The sequence below is a fragment of the Mobula hypostoma genome, chromosome X1, assembly GCF_963921235.1.
Source record: "Mobula hypostoma chromosome X1, sMobHyp1.1, whole genome shotgun sequence".
NCBI classification, from domain to species: Eukaryota; Metazoa; Chordata; class Chondrichthyes; order Myliobatiformes; family Myliobatidae; genus Mobula; species Mobula hypostoma.
Genome location: NC_086128.1, coordinates 59,732,323 through 59,749,360, shown reverse-complemented (window position 1 = coordinate 59,749,360; position 17,038 = coordinate 59,732,323). Strand labels below are relative to the sequence as shown.

At 41.0% G+C, this 17,038-nt stretch overlaps 1 protein-coding gene across 5 annotated transcripts in view; it reads right to left on the bottom strand.

Moving 5' to 3' along the window:
* LOC134340331 (rho GTPase-activating protein 23-like) overlaps positions 1-17,038 on the bottom strand; it is a 490,201-nt gene that overhangs the window by 67,322 nt on the left and 405,841 nt on the right. For all 5 annotated transcript variants that reach the window (XM_063037438.1, XM_063037439.1, XM_063037437.1 and 2 more), the window contains 2 exons: positions 13,523-13,580; positions 6,480-6,617 (listed from right to left, as the gene is read on the bottom strand). In XM_063037438.1, coding sequence (XP_062893508.1) covers positions 6,480-6,617; positions 13,523-13,580 — 196 coding nt within the window. The remainder of the gene's footprint in view (positions 1-6,479; positions 6,618-13,522; positions 13,581-17,038) is intronic.

Sequence of the window (17,038 nt, the reverse complement as noted above, 5' to 3'; positions counted from 1 at the left end):
TCTATAAAATTGAATTATCTATTCCTGCATGTTCAGTTTGAGATTTTTTTTTTCTCCTGAGTTATGATCACCGGTTGTACTTGGTTAATGAAACGTGCGGAGTAGATAATTAATTAACAGTAAGCAAGGTATCAATATAATATCAAGTAAAGATTTTAAATGGAAATGCTTGATTTCATTCATGCTGCAGGATAGATTCACTCAAAAAGGTGGTACTGTGTTAAAAGATTTTAAAACCAATAAATTTTATACAGCCTCATAAGTAGTTCCAAATTCTACTCCCTTCTAATATGATATTTTTAAAACATTAAGATACCATTTAATGCTGTACTTACATTTAAACTTCTGGGTCTTGACAAAGGAAGCCAAGTCTGCTGCTTATAAGGCTTATAACCGGGTATTTGCTCTAACACTAACTCATGGTTATATGGAACAGGCAGAGAATCAGATCAGACTGCAATACCTCAGTATTAAATTACCTCATATTAAATATCCCCAGGGCATATTCCTAATTAGTTATTCAACATCCACCTCAAATTCTGGATCATGCTGTACCTCATACCAAATAAATCAATAGCCTCAGACTCAGCTCCTTTCAATAACATTAAAAAAAATACGATCAATTGTAAATCACGGGAGTTAGTTGATTACTGATGTTTTGGAGAAAATGATATTAACTACAATCATATTGGTATTTAAAAACCAAGTCAAAACTGTGATAATAGATAAAATAGCAATCGGTCAGTCAGAGTAACAAACATAAAATACTGGAGGAAGTCAGCAGGTCAGTCGGTATCTCTGGAGAGGAATAAACATGTGAAGTTTTGGGCCCAGACCCTTCATCAGGATAAAGCTGAAGAGTCGCAGCTAAAAACATTGGCTCTTTATTCCTCTGCCTGACCGCTTGAGTTCTTCCAGTAGTGTTTGTTACTCTGGATTTTCAGCATCTGCAGAATCTCGAGATTATAGTCATTCAGACAGTCAGTTTCTGAAACAGTTCTGAGGTCATGGCCAGTATGCTTCTTTTACAGTGTGAAGAACAAATTTCTAACAACAGCTCTACGTTTGCGATTTTTATGAAATGAGGTTAAATAAAGTTGATGAAAGCCTACTCCTGAATGAGGGGGATGTTTCCTAAGGGAAAGAAAAGCTAGATAAAGCTTTGTAAAATTTGCTTGAAAAATATCACATACCCTCAGTGGCCATTTTAGTAGGGACCTCACTGGCCACTGAGTGTATGTTGTGGTCTTCGGCTGCTGTAGCATATCTACTTCAAGGTTCGACATGTTCTGCATTCAGACACGCTCTTCTGCACACCACTGTTGGAATGTGTGGTTATCTGAGTTACTGTCGCCTTCCTGTCAGCTTGAATCAATCTGGCCATTCTCCTCTGACCACTCTCATAAACAAGGCACTTTTGCTCACAGAACTACCTCTCACATGATGTTTTTGCTTTTCACACCATTCTCTGTAAACTCTAGAGGCTGTTATGTGTGAAAATCCCAGTACATCAGCAGTTTCTGGTGTACCCAAACCACCCCATCTGACACCAACAATCATTCCACAGTCAAAGTCACTTAGATCATATTTCTTCCCCATTCTGATGTTTGGTCTGAACAACAAGTGAACCTCTTGACCATGTCTGCTTTCTTTTATACAATTGAGTTGCGCCACATGATTGGCTGATAAGACATTTGCATTAACGAGCAGGTCTACAGGTGTACCTAATAAAGTGGCCAATGAGTGTATTTTTGTGTTTTAAGACATAGATCATCCTATAAGATATAGATCATCCAGATGCCTAACTCACAACTCCTGAAACAGATCCTTAATTCCCTGTTGAAGGAAGGTTAGTGAGCCCCTGGTGGGTAAAGGAAATGTTTGAAAGATAACATCAAAATCAGTCTGAAGAAATTCAACATTACATCTAAAAACTGGGAAGACATTTTACTCAATAGGTACACCTGGAGGAAATCTGTTCAAGGAGGAGCTGTGCTACATGAGAGCGACCTCCGCTGTGCCTCAGAGAACAAACGGAGGCTACGAATGGAGAGACTGAACAGCCTCAACCACTAACCACGGCCACCTCTTACTCTTGCCCACACTGCACCAGAGTATATGGATCTCAGACCATCCTCTACAGCCACCTGAGGACCCGCCGTAAGAGAACATTATACTCAACTCACGTGATCGCACTAGTACTAGATCACCTATAAATCTAGAAGTTCATTAATAAAATGTGAATTCTTTCTTTGATCTGCATGCACCTCTTGGTCATAATAAACTCAGACTTCAGCCTTTACTGGTCATGAATATTTTTGATACTATTTAAGATTATAAAGCCCAAAAGTTGATGGGATGTCCAGAAGTTGTAGCCTGAAAGCCTGCCCTGGAGTTGGAGGACTGTCCGTGTGTGTGGTTGGGAGGGCAGAAAGGAACTTGTTTTGTTGTTGTGGTTGTTTTGATGCTTGTTGTGTTCTGTGTTGTTCTGCCGAATACGTTGGTGCTGTAATGTGTGATGACACTTGCGGGCTGACCTTGACACATCCTTACGTTGTGTTGCTTGTTAACGCAAACAAACAGATTTTATTGTATGTTTCAATGCACATACGATAGATCTAAACGTAGAAATTCAGCGATTTGGATAATTCATTATTCCTAGCAAAATGTAACAATAATTTTTTATTTGTAGCAAGTTAGCCCATCAAAAAAAACATGGTATGTGCAAGATAGGAAAGATGGAACATTGTAATCGCTATATTCTGAAATAAATTATTGCATTTTCATTTCACTGGTCAGTCCAGTTAAGTATAATTTCAGTAAATAGTCTAAGCAAGGTCCCCTTTCACACAGGAGGATTTAAAGGAAAACACCCACAGCACTATTCTAAAAGGAGTTGTGATATGGTGGCTTAAACAATATAAAATTTTCAACCAACAAGGCTTATGGACAATGGGGCAAAGGTTTTAAGATGAAGCAGACTTAAAGGGGTTCTGAGGGCAATTGTTTTGACATAGAGAGTAGCTGACATCTGAAACATGCTGCCAGAGGAGCTGATGGAATCTGATACAAACACTATGTTTATGAGCAATGTGCCCTCTAATTTGTAATGGCCACTGTGCGCAAAATTAATGTACTGTGCAATTTTATGCCCAGTGACAACATGTGTGCACTAAATTTTATATGTAGAGGTATTCATTTTAACAGCTAGCAATGTACATAAATATTTCTTGTAGCTGCACGCTCCTGACCTCATGAGCTTTCGGTGCAGCAGTTTCTGCGGTTTCATTAAGCCATTCTGCTTTAAATGAATTAGCAGTTCTTTTGCACTTCATGCCTTTTGCTTCTTTGGAATTTGACATCATGAATCAATAATTTCTTCAATAAAAGTAGTATAAATAAGCCAGTTCTAAAACTGGCAGACAAATCATCACAAACCCCATGACGTCAACACTGTCTGCATCAAAAACCGGAAAAGGAAATGTGATTGTGTACGATTGTGAAATATACTTAACATGCCAACGAGGTAGACAATCTTTTGTGCGCAATTTAACTTCCTTTGTGCGCTAATAGCAAAAGGCACGCACACACCTTACAGGGAACATTATTTAAGAGACATTTAGATAGCAAGGCACAGAAGGGATGGGAGGGATATGGAGGGCTGTGGTCCAGATGCAGGTAGATGGGACTAGGCAGAATAATATTTTGACATAGACTAGAAGGGATGAAGGGCCTTTTTCTATGCTGTAGTGCTCTATGATTCCATGATTCAATGTGAGCAAAATAGGATGTTTTGATGGACAAATGGGTTGGCATGCATATGATGTTTCCATCCATCATCAGTGACCCCCTCCACCCAGGACATGTTCTCTTCTCGCTGCTGCCATCAGGAAGGAGGTACAGGAGCCTCAGGACTCACACCACCAGGTTCAGGAACAGTTATTGCCCCTCAACCATTAGGCACTTGAACCAAAGGAGTTCATCCAACTTCACTTGCCCCATCATTGAAATATTCCCACAACTTATGGGCTCAATTTCAAGGACTTTTCATCTTATGTTCTTGGTGTTTATTGCTTATTTATTTATTATCATTATTTCTTCTTTTTATATTTGCAGTTTGTTGTCTTCTGCACTCTGGTTGAACACCCAAGTTGAGTAGTCTTTCATTGATTCCGTAATGGTTATTATCCTTAAATTTATTGGGTATGCTCACAAGAAAATGCATCTCAGGGTTGTATATGGTGACACATACGTACTTTGATAATAAATTTATTTTTGAACTTTTCGCACAATTCTATGACTCTTGATGACATTATCTGGCTGTATATTCCACATCTTTGGAGGACCTTTTTATCTTGTCCATAACAACAGCTTATGCAATATTTCAAAAAAAACTTAATGACTGTTTAGTTGTTTTTAGGCAACCAAAGTCATGAATATTGTTTCATAATTACTGTTCTCTCCTAATTCCTCAGCATACACTGTTTTGTAATTATTTAAGCCCATCTAATTATATCATCCTTCTTTCCAACTTGTTTAATTTTAATGATATCTAATGATATTATAAAAGCTATCTTTGGGCAGATGGGACTCATCAGCCATGGTTGGCAGCTCACCTTGGAAAAGGAAAACCCTTGATCTCAAACCTCTGCTGCCTTGTGGCTATACGCACTTACAGGGAAGGCACTGGAAGTTATCCCTGAGGGAAAAATCCAGAGCTAGAGTCCCTAAGGCAATCCTACGCTGAGTTCAACACTGACTGGCAACTCCTGCAATGATGCTGGTGCCAAGCCAAACTGTATCAGTCTCTGCCATTTAGAAACATAGAAAACCTACAGCACAATATAGGCCCTTTGGCCCACAATGCTGTGCCAAACATGTACTTACTTTAGAAATTACCTAGGGTTAACCATAGCCCTCTATTTTTCTAAGCTCTGTGTACCTATCCAGGAGTTTTTTAAAATACCCTATCGTATCCGCCTTCATCACCATTGCTGGCAGCCCATTCCACGCACTCACCACTCTCTGAGTAAAAAAAACTTACCCCGACATCTCCTCTGTACCTACTTCCAAACACCTTAAAACTGCGCCCTCTCGTGTTAAGCCATTTCAGCTCTGGGGAAAAGCCTCTGACTATCCACACGATCAATGCCTCTCATCATCTTATACACCTCTATCAGGTCACCTCTCATCCTCCGCCGCTCCAAGGAGAAAAGGCCGAGTTCACTCAACCTATTCTAATAAGGTATGCTCCCCAATCCAGGCAACATCCTTGTAAATCTCCTCTGCACCCTTTCTATAGTTTCCATATCCCTCCTGCAGTGAGGTGACCAGAACTGAGCACAGTACTCCAAGTGGGGTCTGACCAGGGTCCTATATAGCTGCAACATTACCTCTCGGCTCTTAAACTCAATCCCACGATTTTTGAAGGCCAATGCACTGTATGCCTTCATAACTACAGAGTCTACCTGCGGAGCAGCTTTAAGTGTCCTATGGACTCAGACCCCAAGATCCCTCTGATCCTCCACACTGCCAAGAGTCTTACCATTAATACTATATTCTGCCAGCATATTTGACCTACCAAAATGAACCACCTCACACTTACCTGGGTTGAACTCCATCTGCCACTTCTCGGCTCAGTTTTGCATCCTATCGATGTCCTGCAGTAATCCCTGACAGCATTTCAAACTAACCACAACACCCCTGACCCTGATTTGCTGTCATCAGCAAATTTACTAACCCATCCCTCCACTTCCTCATTCAGGTCATTTACAAAAATCACAAAGAGAAGAAGTCCCAGAACAGATCCCTGAGGCACACCACTGGTCATCGACCTCCATGCAGAATATGACTTGTCTACAACCACTCTTTGCCTTCTGTGAGCAAGCCAATTCTGGATCTACAAAGCGAGGTCCCCTTGGATCCCATACCTCCTTACTTTCTCAATAAGCCCTTCTTTGGGTTCATCAGATGCAAGGACAGGGGTTGCTTGCTACATTGGAAACAGATTGTTTTCCATCTAGTACTGCCCAGGGTTGTGTATCTAGTACGCAACATCCATCGCTGATCCTGACCAATGGAGGCCCAGGAGTGATAACTAGAACTTTAAACAATTCTTTAAAACAGAGGCTAAATTGTATGTGACAGCCCTGATTCCTACATCCTTTGCACTACTTCTCTTGAACACTTTGTGTTCTGACTTCACATGTATAATGCAATGAAGGTGAAGAGTACACGATAATAAATTTAAAAGTTTCCTGAGGTTATAACAGTAAATCCATATCAAAGCTGAAATACTTTGTGATGCTATAAAATATTATACAAATATCTGTTCTCTTTTTCTAAATTATTAAGTGATCTGCCTAACAAAAGCTAAAATACTTTGTGATGTTATAAAATATTATACAAATACACAATCTCTTTCTAAATTATTAAGTGATGTCTAACAAATGCTTTGATGCAGACTAAAACTTACATACCTTTCCCTTCTCAGTGACAAGCTGCCGAAAGTATAACCAACCCTCTTTCCTGACATCACTGAAGGTCACATCACAGAGATCAGATGTAGAATGACGTTTAGATCTGTTGCTTTCAGAGGTGTCCAAGTTTTCTAAGGACTGAATGATAAATAATAAAATTATGAATAACCATGCTTTAAAGAGTGTGAAACCAAACATCTTAAATTTCCATTCTGCCAAAACCAGTATTATTTATCTTTGTTTGTTATGTGCCATGTCGTATGACATGGACGATCATGTTTGTTCCTGGTAGAGTTTTCTACAGAAGTGGTTTGCCATTACCTTCTTCTGGGCAGCGTCTTTACAAGGTGGGTGATACCAGCCATTATCAATACTCTGTCTGCCTGGCGTCAGTGGTCGCAGAACCAGGACTTGTGATATACACCGGCTGCTCATATGACTATCCATCACCTGCTCCCATGGTTTCATGTGACCCTGATCGAGGGGCTAGTGGGTGACCTGCAGGCTAGCAGAGGGAAGGAGTGCCTTATACTTCCTTTGGTAGAGATGTATCTCTACCCTGCCACCCAAGTATAATTTAAAAATGCTTTTTTTGTTAAAACAAATGGACATCTCATTCGTTTAGACCATAAGACGTAGGAGCAGAATAAGGCCACTTGGCCCATCAAGTGTGCTCCACCATTCAATCATGGCTGATTTATTTTCCCCCTCACTCCCATTCTCCTGCCTTCTCCCCATAACCTTTGCCTCTCTGACTAATCAAGAACCTATCAACCTCTACTTTAAATATACCCAATGACTTGGCCTTGACAGCCATCTGTGGCGATAAATTCCACAGATTCACCAAATTCTAGCTCAAGAAATTACTCCTCATCTCTGTTCGAAAGGGCTGTTTCTGTATTCCAGGACAATGCCCTCTGGTCCGAGACTCCCCAACTATAGGAAACATCTCCATGTATACTCTATCTAGGCCTTTCAATATTCGACCATTTTCAATGAGATGTCCCACTCATTCTTTTAAACTCCAGTGAGTACAGTCCCAAAGCCAACAAATATTCCCCATACGTTAACCGTTTGATTCCCAGAATCATACTCGTGAATATCCTCTACACCCTCTCCAATGCCAGCATTCTGTCTTAGATAAGGGGCCCAAAACTGCTCACAATACAGCAAGTGCAGTCTGACCCATGCTTTATAAAGCCTCATCATCACATCCTTGTTTTCATATTCTCACCCTCTCAAAATGAATGCATTTACAGTAAAACTCCAATAATCCGGCATCCAGTTGTTGGGAAGTCCAGTTCTGGATCTGCTTTAGTCATTAGTCTTGTGTGAGCTAGGGTACAATAGGCTGTGCGATCAGAGACAGGGATGTGGCTAGATTCGAGATCAATCAGAAGCAAGCTTAATATCCTTGGTGTATGTTGTGAAATTTGTTGTTTTGCGGCAGTGGTACATTGCAATACATAATAATAACTATCAAAGTATATGTAAAATATAAATAAAATAGAGCAAAGAAAAATAGTGAGGTTGTGTTCAAAGGTTCATTGTCAATTTAGAAATTTGATGGCAGTGGGGAAGAAGTTGTTCCTGAAATATTAAGTGAGTGTCTTCAGGCTCCTGTACCACAATCTGGAGTCAGGAATGCAGTCAGAGATGGCTTCCAGAATGCTTATTTCCCAGTCCCTTCAAATTCACTGAGTTCACCAGAGATTAATTATCCTACAGTGTAACTCAAGAAAGAGAAAGTAACGTCCAGAGTCCAGAAAATCAGCCAATCCAACACCACCAATGTGTCCCAAGGATGATTGTGAGTTTCACTGAAGGCAATACTGTGGTCCCAACACCTCTCACAGAAAACCAGTGGGGACATTTCAACAACAGGAAACCAAGAGAATCATCAAAGAGCTTGACAGATTAGAAGGCCACAAGGAATGGAGTGTAATCCTGGGCTGCAGAATGGAAGAATAGATTTCCCCTAGCCATGCAGGAGCTTACTTTGCCAAATCTATTCTCTGCCCTTGCACTCAAGACTATAAGACACAGGAGCAGAATTAGGCCATTCAGCCCATCGAGTCTGCTCTGCCATGGCTGATTTTACTTTCCCTTCTCAACCCCATTCTCTTGCCTTTCCCCATAAAGTTTGATGCCCTTACTAATCAAGAACCTATTATCCTCTGCTTTAAATATAACGAATGACTTGACCTCTACAGCTGTCTGTGGCAATGAGTTACACAGGTTCACCACCCTCTGGTTAAAGAAATCCCTCCTCAGCTCTGTTCTAAAGGGGTGTCCTTGTATTGATTCAATACAATTGAGTCCTTGACTCAACTGGGTTTCATTGACAGAGTTTCACGGACTTCCTGACTATCTTGGTTAATTATTAACATGTCCATGAGGCCTGACAATTTAAGTTACTTGACGTGCCAACAATGGTCCCAGAGAGACAAATCACCTAGTAAGACTATTCCCTTATCCAGAAATCTGAACCTTACTTAAGGTCAAGTTCATGTTTATTGTCATTCAACCGCATACATGTATACAGTCAAATGAAACATCATTCCTCCAGGACAAGGTGCACAACACAGTACATATAACTCACTCAACACATAAAGTAATATTACCAAAAATAAGACTAACAAATAAATACATTCCAGTAGATTAACATTTAGCATAAGGTGCATTTATGATGCAAGTTAAAAAGTAAACAGTACAAAGCTACCGGTGCTTCTTAAGTGATGAGACCTAGGTGGTAGCAGACAGTTCAGTTGTCTAACAGCACAAATAGTTTAACCATGTATAGCTGAACAAGTTAGAAACATACAAACGTTGTAGAAACATAGAAAACCTACAGCACAATACAGGCCCTCCGGTCCCCAAAGTTGTGCTGACCATGTCCCTACCTTAGAAATTACTAGGCTTACCCATAGCCCTCTATTTTTTAAAGCTCCATGAACCTATCCAAAAGTCTCTTAAAAGGCCCTATTGTATCCACCACCGTTGCCGGCAGCCCATTCCACGCACACACCACTCTCTGAGTAAAAAAACTTACCTCTGATATCTCCTCTGTACCTACTCCCCAGCAACTTAAACCTGTGTCCTCTTGTGGCAACCATTTCAGCCCTGGGAAAAAGCCTCTGACTATCCACACGATCAATACCTCTCGTCATCTTATACACCTCTATCAGGTCACCTCTCATCCTCCGTCACTCCAAGGAGAAAGGGCCGAGTTCACTCAACCTATTCTCATTAGGCATGCTCCCCAATCCAGGCAACATCCTTGTAAATCTCCTCTGCACCCTTCCTCTGGCTTCTGCATCCTTCCTGTAGTGAGGCGACCGGAACTGAGAACAGTACTCCAAGTGGGGTCTGACCAGGGTCCTATATAGCTGCAACATTACCTCTCGGCTCCTAAACTCAATTCCACAGTTGATGAAGGCCAATACACCGTATGCCTTCTTAACAACAGAGTCAACCTACGCAGCTGCTTTGAGCGTCCTATGGACTCAGACCCCAAGATCCGAGTAACCTCAAGTTATTCAGACTCTGCAGGTTATTCCCTTAGTGATGGAACTTCTGTTCCTTACTAAACAGAGGAATCATTGCAGTTTAAGAACAAATTCATAACTTAGAGTACAGATCTGAATATAGCATCTTAAATGAGGTACTCTGAATCTACACAACAAAAGTTTTAACGTTCTTTTACAGTTAACTCCTTTATTGATCATTACTTTATTCAAATCAATTTAATTTTTTTTATATTTGTTTCACATCTATTTTTTTTCCCTTCTTATCAGCTCTTTTAGGCAACACATTCCCTGCAACCAGCCGTAAAAGTTAATGCCTTTTGGCCATGTTGCACTTCCTATGGTGTGGGGGTCTAATGGTTAGGGTGGAGAGGAGGATAGGAGTTTCTTCAGCCAGTGAGTGGTGAATCTGTGGAATTTGTTACCACAGGCGGCTATGGAGGCCAAGCCATTGGGTATATTTAAAGCAGAGGTTGACAGATTCTTGATTAGCCAGGGTATGAAGGGATACAGGGAGAAGGCAGGAGATTGGAGCAGAGAGGGAAATGGATTATCCATGATGGAATGGCGAAGCAGACTCGATGGGCCAAAAGGCTTAATTCTGTTCCTATATCTTATGGTCTTATTAAACTATATAAAAAATCTTCGGTGCCTAAGACTTTTGCACATTACTGTGCCTCATAGGATATTAAACTAGAAATACCATTTTCTTTTCAATCAATTTTTCCTTGCCTCCATGAAATAGAACTCTTTTTAACAAAGGAAATTTAATCTTAGGGGTGTATTGCTCACTGATGGATATAATGACTTTCCACAATTTCTCAAACAGTGCAGCGGCCTCATCTTTGCAGACACACAAGAGACCGCAGATGCTGGAATCCGGTGCAAGAAATAAATGAACTGCCAGAGGAACTCAGAAAAAAGGAACAGCCGATGATTCAAGTTGAGCCCTTTGTCTTCCCAGATACTGCTTGACCCACTGAGCTCCTTCAGCATTTAGTGTTTTCCCTCTCTTTAGTCACTGACTGGTTAATGCGATCAATTTCCCTTTCAAAGCTTGAAAACTGAATTGTAAATGGACAAGATTATCAGTCACTGCAATTGGGCATGCCTACTAGAATACTTATAATCACAACCAGCATCAGGTTTAATATCACTGGCACATGCCGTGAAATTTGTCGTTAATGTGGCAGCAGTACATTGCAATACATAATAATAAAACTACAAATTGCAGTATATATAAATAAAGTTAAATTAAGTAAGTAGTGCAAAAAGATAGAGAAAAAAAAGTAGTGAGGTAGTGTTCATGGGTTCAATGTCCATTCAGAAATCTGATGGCAGAGGGGAAGAAGCTGTTCCTGAATCGCTGAGTGTGTGTCTTCAGGCTCCTGTACCTCCTCCCTGATGGCAGCAATGAGGAAAGCGCATGCCCTCGGTGATGGGGGTCCTTGATGACAGATGCCCCCTTTTTGAGGCATCACTCTTTGAAGATGTCCTGGATGCTGGGGAGGCCAGTGCCCATGATGGAGTTAACTGACTTTACAACTTTTTGCAGCTTATTTCGATCCCGTGCAGTGGCCCACTGCCCCCACCCCTCCGTACCAGACAGTGATACAGCCAGTTAGAATGCTCTCCACGGAACAGCTGCAGAAATTTGCAAGTGTCCTTGGTGACATACTGAATCTCCTGAAACTCCTACTGAAATACAACTAGACATTCAATCAAGTAACACTGCTTGTTTCAGGATTATCCAAATTAATTCAAACTTTCTGTAGAGAAAGATAGCGATTACGATTTAGGAGTTGTTCCATGTCAATCAGATAGGTGGACAAGGTCGCCACAAGAAGGAAATGAGATGACTGCATTGCCTGTGAAATACTTCAAAAACATTGCATGAAAACTCAGGCCACATTATCCAGATGCAACCAACGTTAGGCACTGCTGGGACACGAGATGTTCCTAACATAACTCTAGACCTCTAAAAGGAAAATGCCTTACTTTTACCCATTTATTTTATTTAGTATGGTAACAGGCCCTTCTGGAGCAATGAGTCTACATCGCCCAATTGCATCCATGTGACAAATTAACCTAACCCATACATCTTTGGACTGTGGGAGCATACCCACGCAGTCACGGGGAGAACATACAAACTCCATAGACAGCAGTGGGAACTGAAGCCAAGTCGATGACACTGTAATAGCGTTATGCTAACCCCTATGCTACCATGCTATCACATAACTAATATAATGCACCAGACCACTAAATCTTCCTCCTTATTTAACTACGTATCCGCATGGAAGTGCCAATCTCCAAAAGCTATCTCACTAATTACCTCATACTTGGCCTAGACCCTGTACACATGCCAGCTTCTGTTTAAGACATAGTTCCTCAATTCCTGCAGCCCATGTGTCATCCATTCACAACACAAATCCTGAAGTCTCTGCACCCACATCCCACCTCCCAAACAGAAACCAAAGCACGATGAAGAACATGACCATAGAATTACCATGGGCTGAAAAATGGAAGAAAGAATTTGATGCAGCAAGTGTGAGGTATTGCACTTTGGGTGGACAAACGACGATAGAACTTACACAGTGAACAGCAGGGCACTGAAGATGCACTAAAAGAGAGGAACCTGGGAATACAGATACCTAATTGCTTGAAAGTGGTATCACAGCTAGATAGGGTCGTAAAGAGAGCTTTTGGCACATTGGCTTTCATAAGTCAGAGTGTTGAGTACAGGAGTTGGGATATGATGTTGAAGTTGTGTAAGATGTTGGTGAGGCCACATTTGGAGTATTGTATGTTGTTCTGGTCACCTACCAACAGGAAAGATGTCAATAAGATTGAAAGAATACAGAGAAAATACAAGAATGTTGCTGGGACTTGAGGACCTGGGTTAAAGGGAAAGGTTGTATAGGTTAGGACTTTACTCCCTAAAGCGTAGAAGAATGAGGGGAGATGAGATAGAGGTATGCAAAATTATGAGGGATATACATAAGAGTAAATGCAAGCAGGCTTTGGGTGAAAATAGAACTAAAGGTCATAGGTTAAGGGTGAAAGGTGAAATATTTAACAGGAACCTGAGGGGGAACTTCTTCACTCAGAGAGTTGTGCAAGTGTTGAACGAGCAGCTAGCAGAAGTGGTGGATGTGGGTTCAATTATAACATTTAAGTGTGTAATAGCAGAACATAATAGAATAGTGGCTGTGAACTTCATTAGCAAACATTTATCAATTACTCATGAACACAATAGATTATACAGATGCTGGAAATCCAGAGTTACACATACAAAATGCAGGTCAGGCAGTATCTATGGAGGGGAATAAACAATCGATGTTTCAGGTTGAAACCCTACACCAGGACACAATTATGAGTCCTGAAGAAGAGTCTCAGCCTGTTTATTCATTTCCACAAATGCTGCCTGATCTGCTGAGTTCCTCCAACATTTTGTGTGTGTTACGCCAGTCGTCAGCTACAAATTTTCTCTACTCTTAATTCTAAATCAATCCTTACCCCTTCTGTGAAAAAGTTTCTCAGCATCTTCAGACTGGGAACTCGGATTGGCAATTTCCTGAAAATAATCAGTGGAAACAAGGATCAAAATACATCAACTTGCTCAACATATCTGCATATAATTATCATAGAACTTAGTTACAAACTACAAACCATGCCCAGTTTATGACCAGGATTTAAATTAAAAAGTATCAATTATCTAATAGTCTAATAATGTCTTGGAGCCCAAAAATAAATAAGGGTTGCTTATACACTTTAGTTGATAGTGTGAAATAGTGTTGTGTTAGTGTTTCTATCTAACCTTTCACAGAGATTAGCAACCTCGAAATGTCAGATTCTGATAAGCAATCTCAGCGAAATGGTTAGCGCAAAGCTACCACACCACCAGCAACCTTGGTTCAATTCCCGCCACTGTCTGTAATAAGTTTGTATGTTATCCCCGTCACCACGTGGATTCCCTCCCTCATTCCTCGTTGGGCCAGAGGGGCCTGTTACTGTGCTGCATCTCTATATAAGAAAACAAAAATATTTTAAAAATGAAATGCCTTTTTGCATTTTATAGATGCTATGTACATTCAGAATTTTGTTTTAATTTCAATTATAGTTGCCTCTGGAATATACACTAACTTTTTTCTTAAATGGTCATACAAAAATTATTAACCATTAACCAATCAGAATCAGGTTTATTGCCACTGACGTATCTTGTGAAATTTGTTGATTTGCAGCAGCTGACTTTAAGAGCCAACAATCAAACTGCCTTTTTTGTGCTCACTGAAAACTGTAACCTGGTGGCAACAACATCTCCTCCACAATCTCCAGCTGCACAGGTGCACCACAAAGCTGTGTGCTTAGCTCCCTGCTCTACTTGCTTTACACCTACGACTATGTGGCTAAGCACAGCTCCAATGCCATATTTAAGTTTGCTGATGGCACCACTGACATAGGCCGAATCATCAGCACATAGGAAGGAGGGAGATGGAAAATCTGGCTGAGTGATGCCACAACAACCTCTCACTCAATGTCAGCAAGATCACAGAGCAGATTATTGACTTCAGGAGGAGGAAACCAGAGGACTATGAGCCAGTCCTCATCAGAGGATCAGAGGTGGAGTGGGTCAGCAACCTTAAATTCCTCAGTGTTATCATTTCAGAGGAATTGTCCTGGACCCAGCATCAGTGGAATTGTGAAGAAAGCACAGCAGCACCTCTACTTCCTGTGGAGTTTGGGAAGATTTGGCATGACATCTAAAACTCTAACAAACTTCTACAGATGTGTGGTGGAGAGTATATCGACTGGTTGAATCACAGCCTGGTATGGAAACACCCATGCCCTTGAACAAAAAGGTCCTAAAAAAAGTAGTGGATACAGCCCAGTCCACCATGGCTAAATTCCTCCCACCATTAACCACATCTACACAATGCACTGTCGCAAGGAAGTAATATCCATCATCAGGGACCCCCACCTCCCAAGTCATATGCGCTTCTTACTGCTGCCATCATGAAGGAAGTACAGAAGCCTCAGGACCCACACCACCAGGTTCAGGACAGTTATTACCCCTCAGCCATCAGGCTCTGGAACCAAAAGGGGATAACTTCACTCAATTTCACTTCCCCATCATTGAAATGTTCCCACAATCTATGGACTCACATTCAAGGATTCTTCATCTCATCTTCTCAATATTTATTGCTTATTTATTTATTATTATTACTTCTTGTTGTATTTGCACAGCTTGTTGTCTTTTGCACACTGCTTGAGCACCCAATTTGGTGCAGTCTTTCATTGATTCAATTATGCTTTTAATTCTATTATGCATTTATTGAGTATGCCCACGAGAAAATGAATCTCAGAGTTGTATATGGTGACATATATATACACCTTGATAATAAATTTACTTTGAACCTTTGAACTTTGAAATATAGACTCAAAGTCTCCTTTGCCTGTGGAGGTTAATATTTCCCAGCCTCACGCTCATTCAAAAAAAGATTCAAAAGATTCCAACATTCAAGGTACATTTATTATCAAAGTATGTATGCAGTATGCAACCAAGAGATTCATCTTTCCGCAGACAGCCATGAAACAAAGAAATGTCACAGAACTCATTTAAAGAAAGCACCAAACACCAACGCGCAAAAAAAAGAACAAATCGCACAAATGGCAAAAAACAAGCAATATTAAGCATCAAATCGTAGAGTGAAACAGTCTAGGAATGTTTAATTTAGTTCAGTTCAATTCAATTTGCTCCTGCCAATCTATGCTATATCTTCTTTGAATAGGTTAGGACTTTATTCTCTGAAATGTAGGAGAACGAGGGGAAATTTCACAGTGGTATAAAAAATTATGAGATTTTTAGACAGGGTAAATACAAGCAGGCTTTTCTACTGAGGTTGTGGGAGATTGGAACTAGAGGCTATGGGTTAAAGGTAAAAGGTGAAATGATTAAAGGGAACATGAGGGAAACTTCTTCACTCAGAGGGTGGTGAGAGTGTGGAGCGAACCGCCAGCAGAAGTTGTGGAAGTGGGTTCAGTTGTTCAGTTTCAGCATTTAAGAGAAATTTGAACGTACATGAATAGGAAGGGTTTGGAGGGCTATGGTCCAGGTGTAGGTTGATAGGACTAGGCAGAATATTAATTTGGCATGGACTAGATGGACTGAAGGGCCTGTTTCTGTGCTGCAGTGCTCTATGACTTTAGAACTCTATGAAACTGGATAAAGTTGTTCGGAGAACATTGCAATTGAAGACTGCAATCTTTAAAAAGCAGTCTGAAATGCCGTTTTAGTAGCACTAATATTTATGCAAGTGAGACTGAGCCTGCGGCAACCCAAAGCCACAGGTCCCAAGGAGAAGGTAGACTGGAAGGCATTCTCCTCACAACCTGTTCTTCAAGCCTGGTACACAGTGGAGGTGAGAAATCACTTCAGCCCACTGTAAAGGAAGGAAGAAGAGACTGCCACCGACCACCTTCAACGGCTCATGGACGCACACACAGATGTAACAAAGAGTTTGCCTACTGTGAAGTGAATCAAGAAGAGCCGGATCTCGAAACATCCTGATGTCATCGCAGCAAGAAGTGTGGTCAATGCTTGTCATGCCAACCTTAGAAGGAGCGAAACGGAAGAGCTAAGGAACAAGTTCAAGACAGCAAAGAAGAATCTCTTTGCCACCTACGACCGACTGAAGGAAGAGGAACTAGCTGAGAGGATTAGAGAGGTAGAGGCTGCTAATGAAGACAAGCAGCATGGAGAAGCATGGCACCTAGTCAACGAGATCAGCAGACGGAAGAAGTCCCCATCAGGTCAAATAAATGGTAAAACAGCAGAGGGCCATGTCCAGACATGGTTTACCCACTTTAAGAACCTGCTGGGAAGCTCTCCAACGATCATGGAAGAAGACGAGGACATACCCACGATACTAATGCAAGTCGACATCGATGATGACCCATTCACCATTGAGGAACTGAAAAAGGCCAAATATGCACTCAAACAGGACAGGAGCACTGGACCAGATGGGATACCAC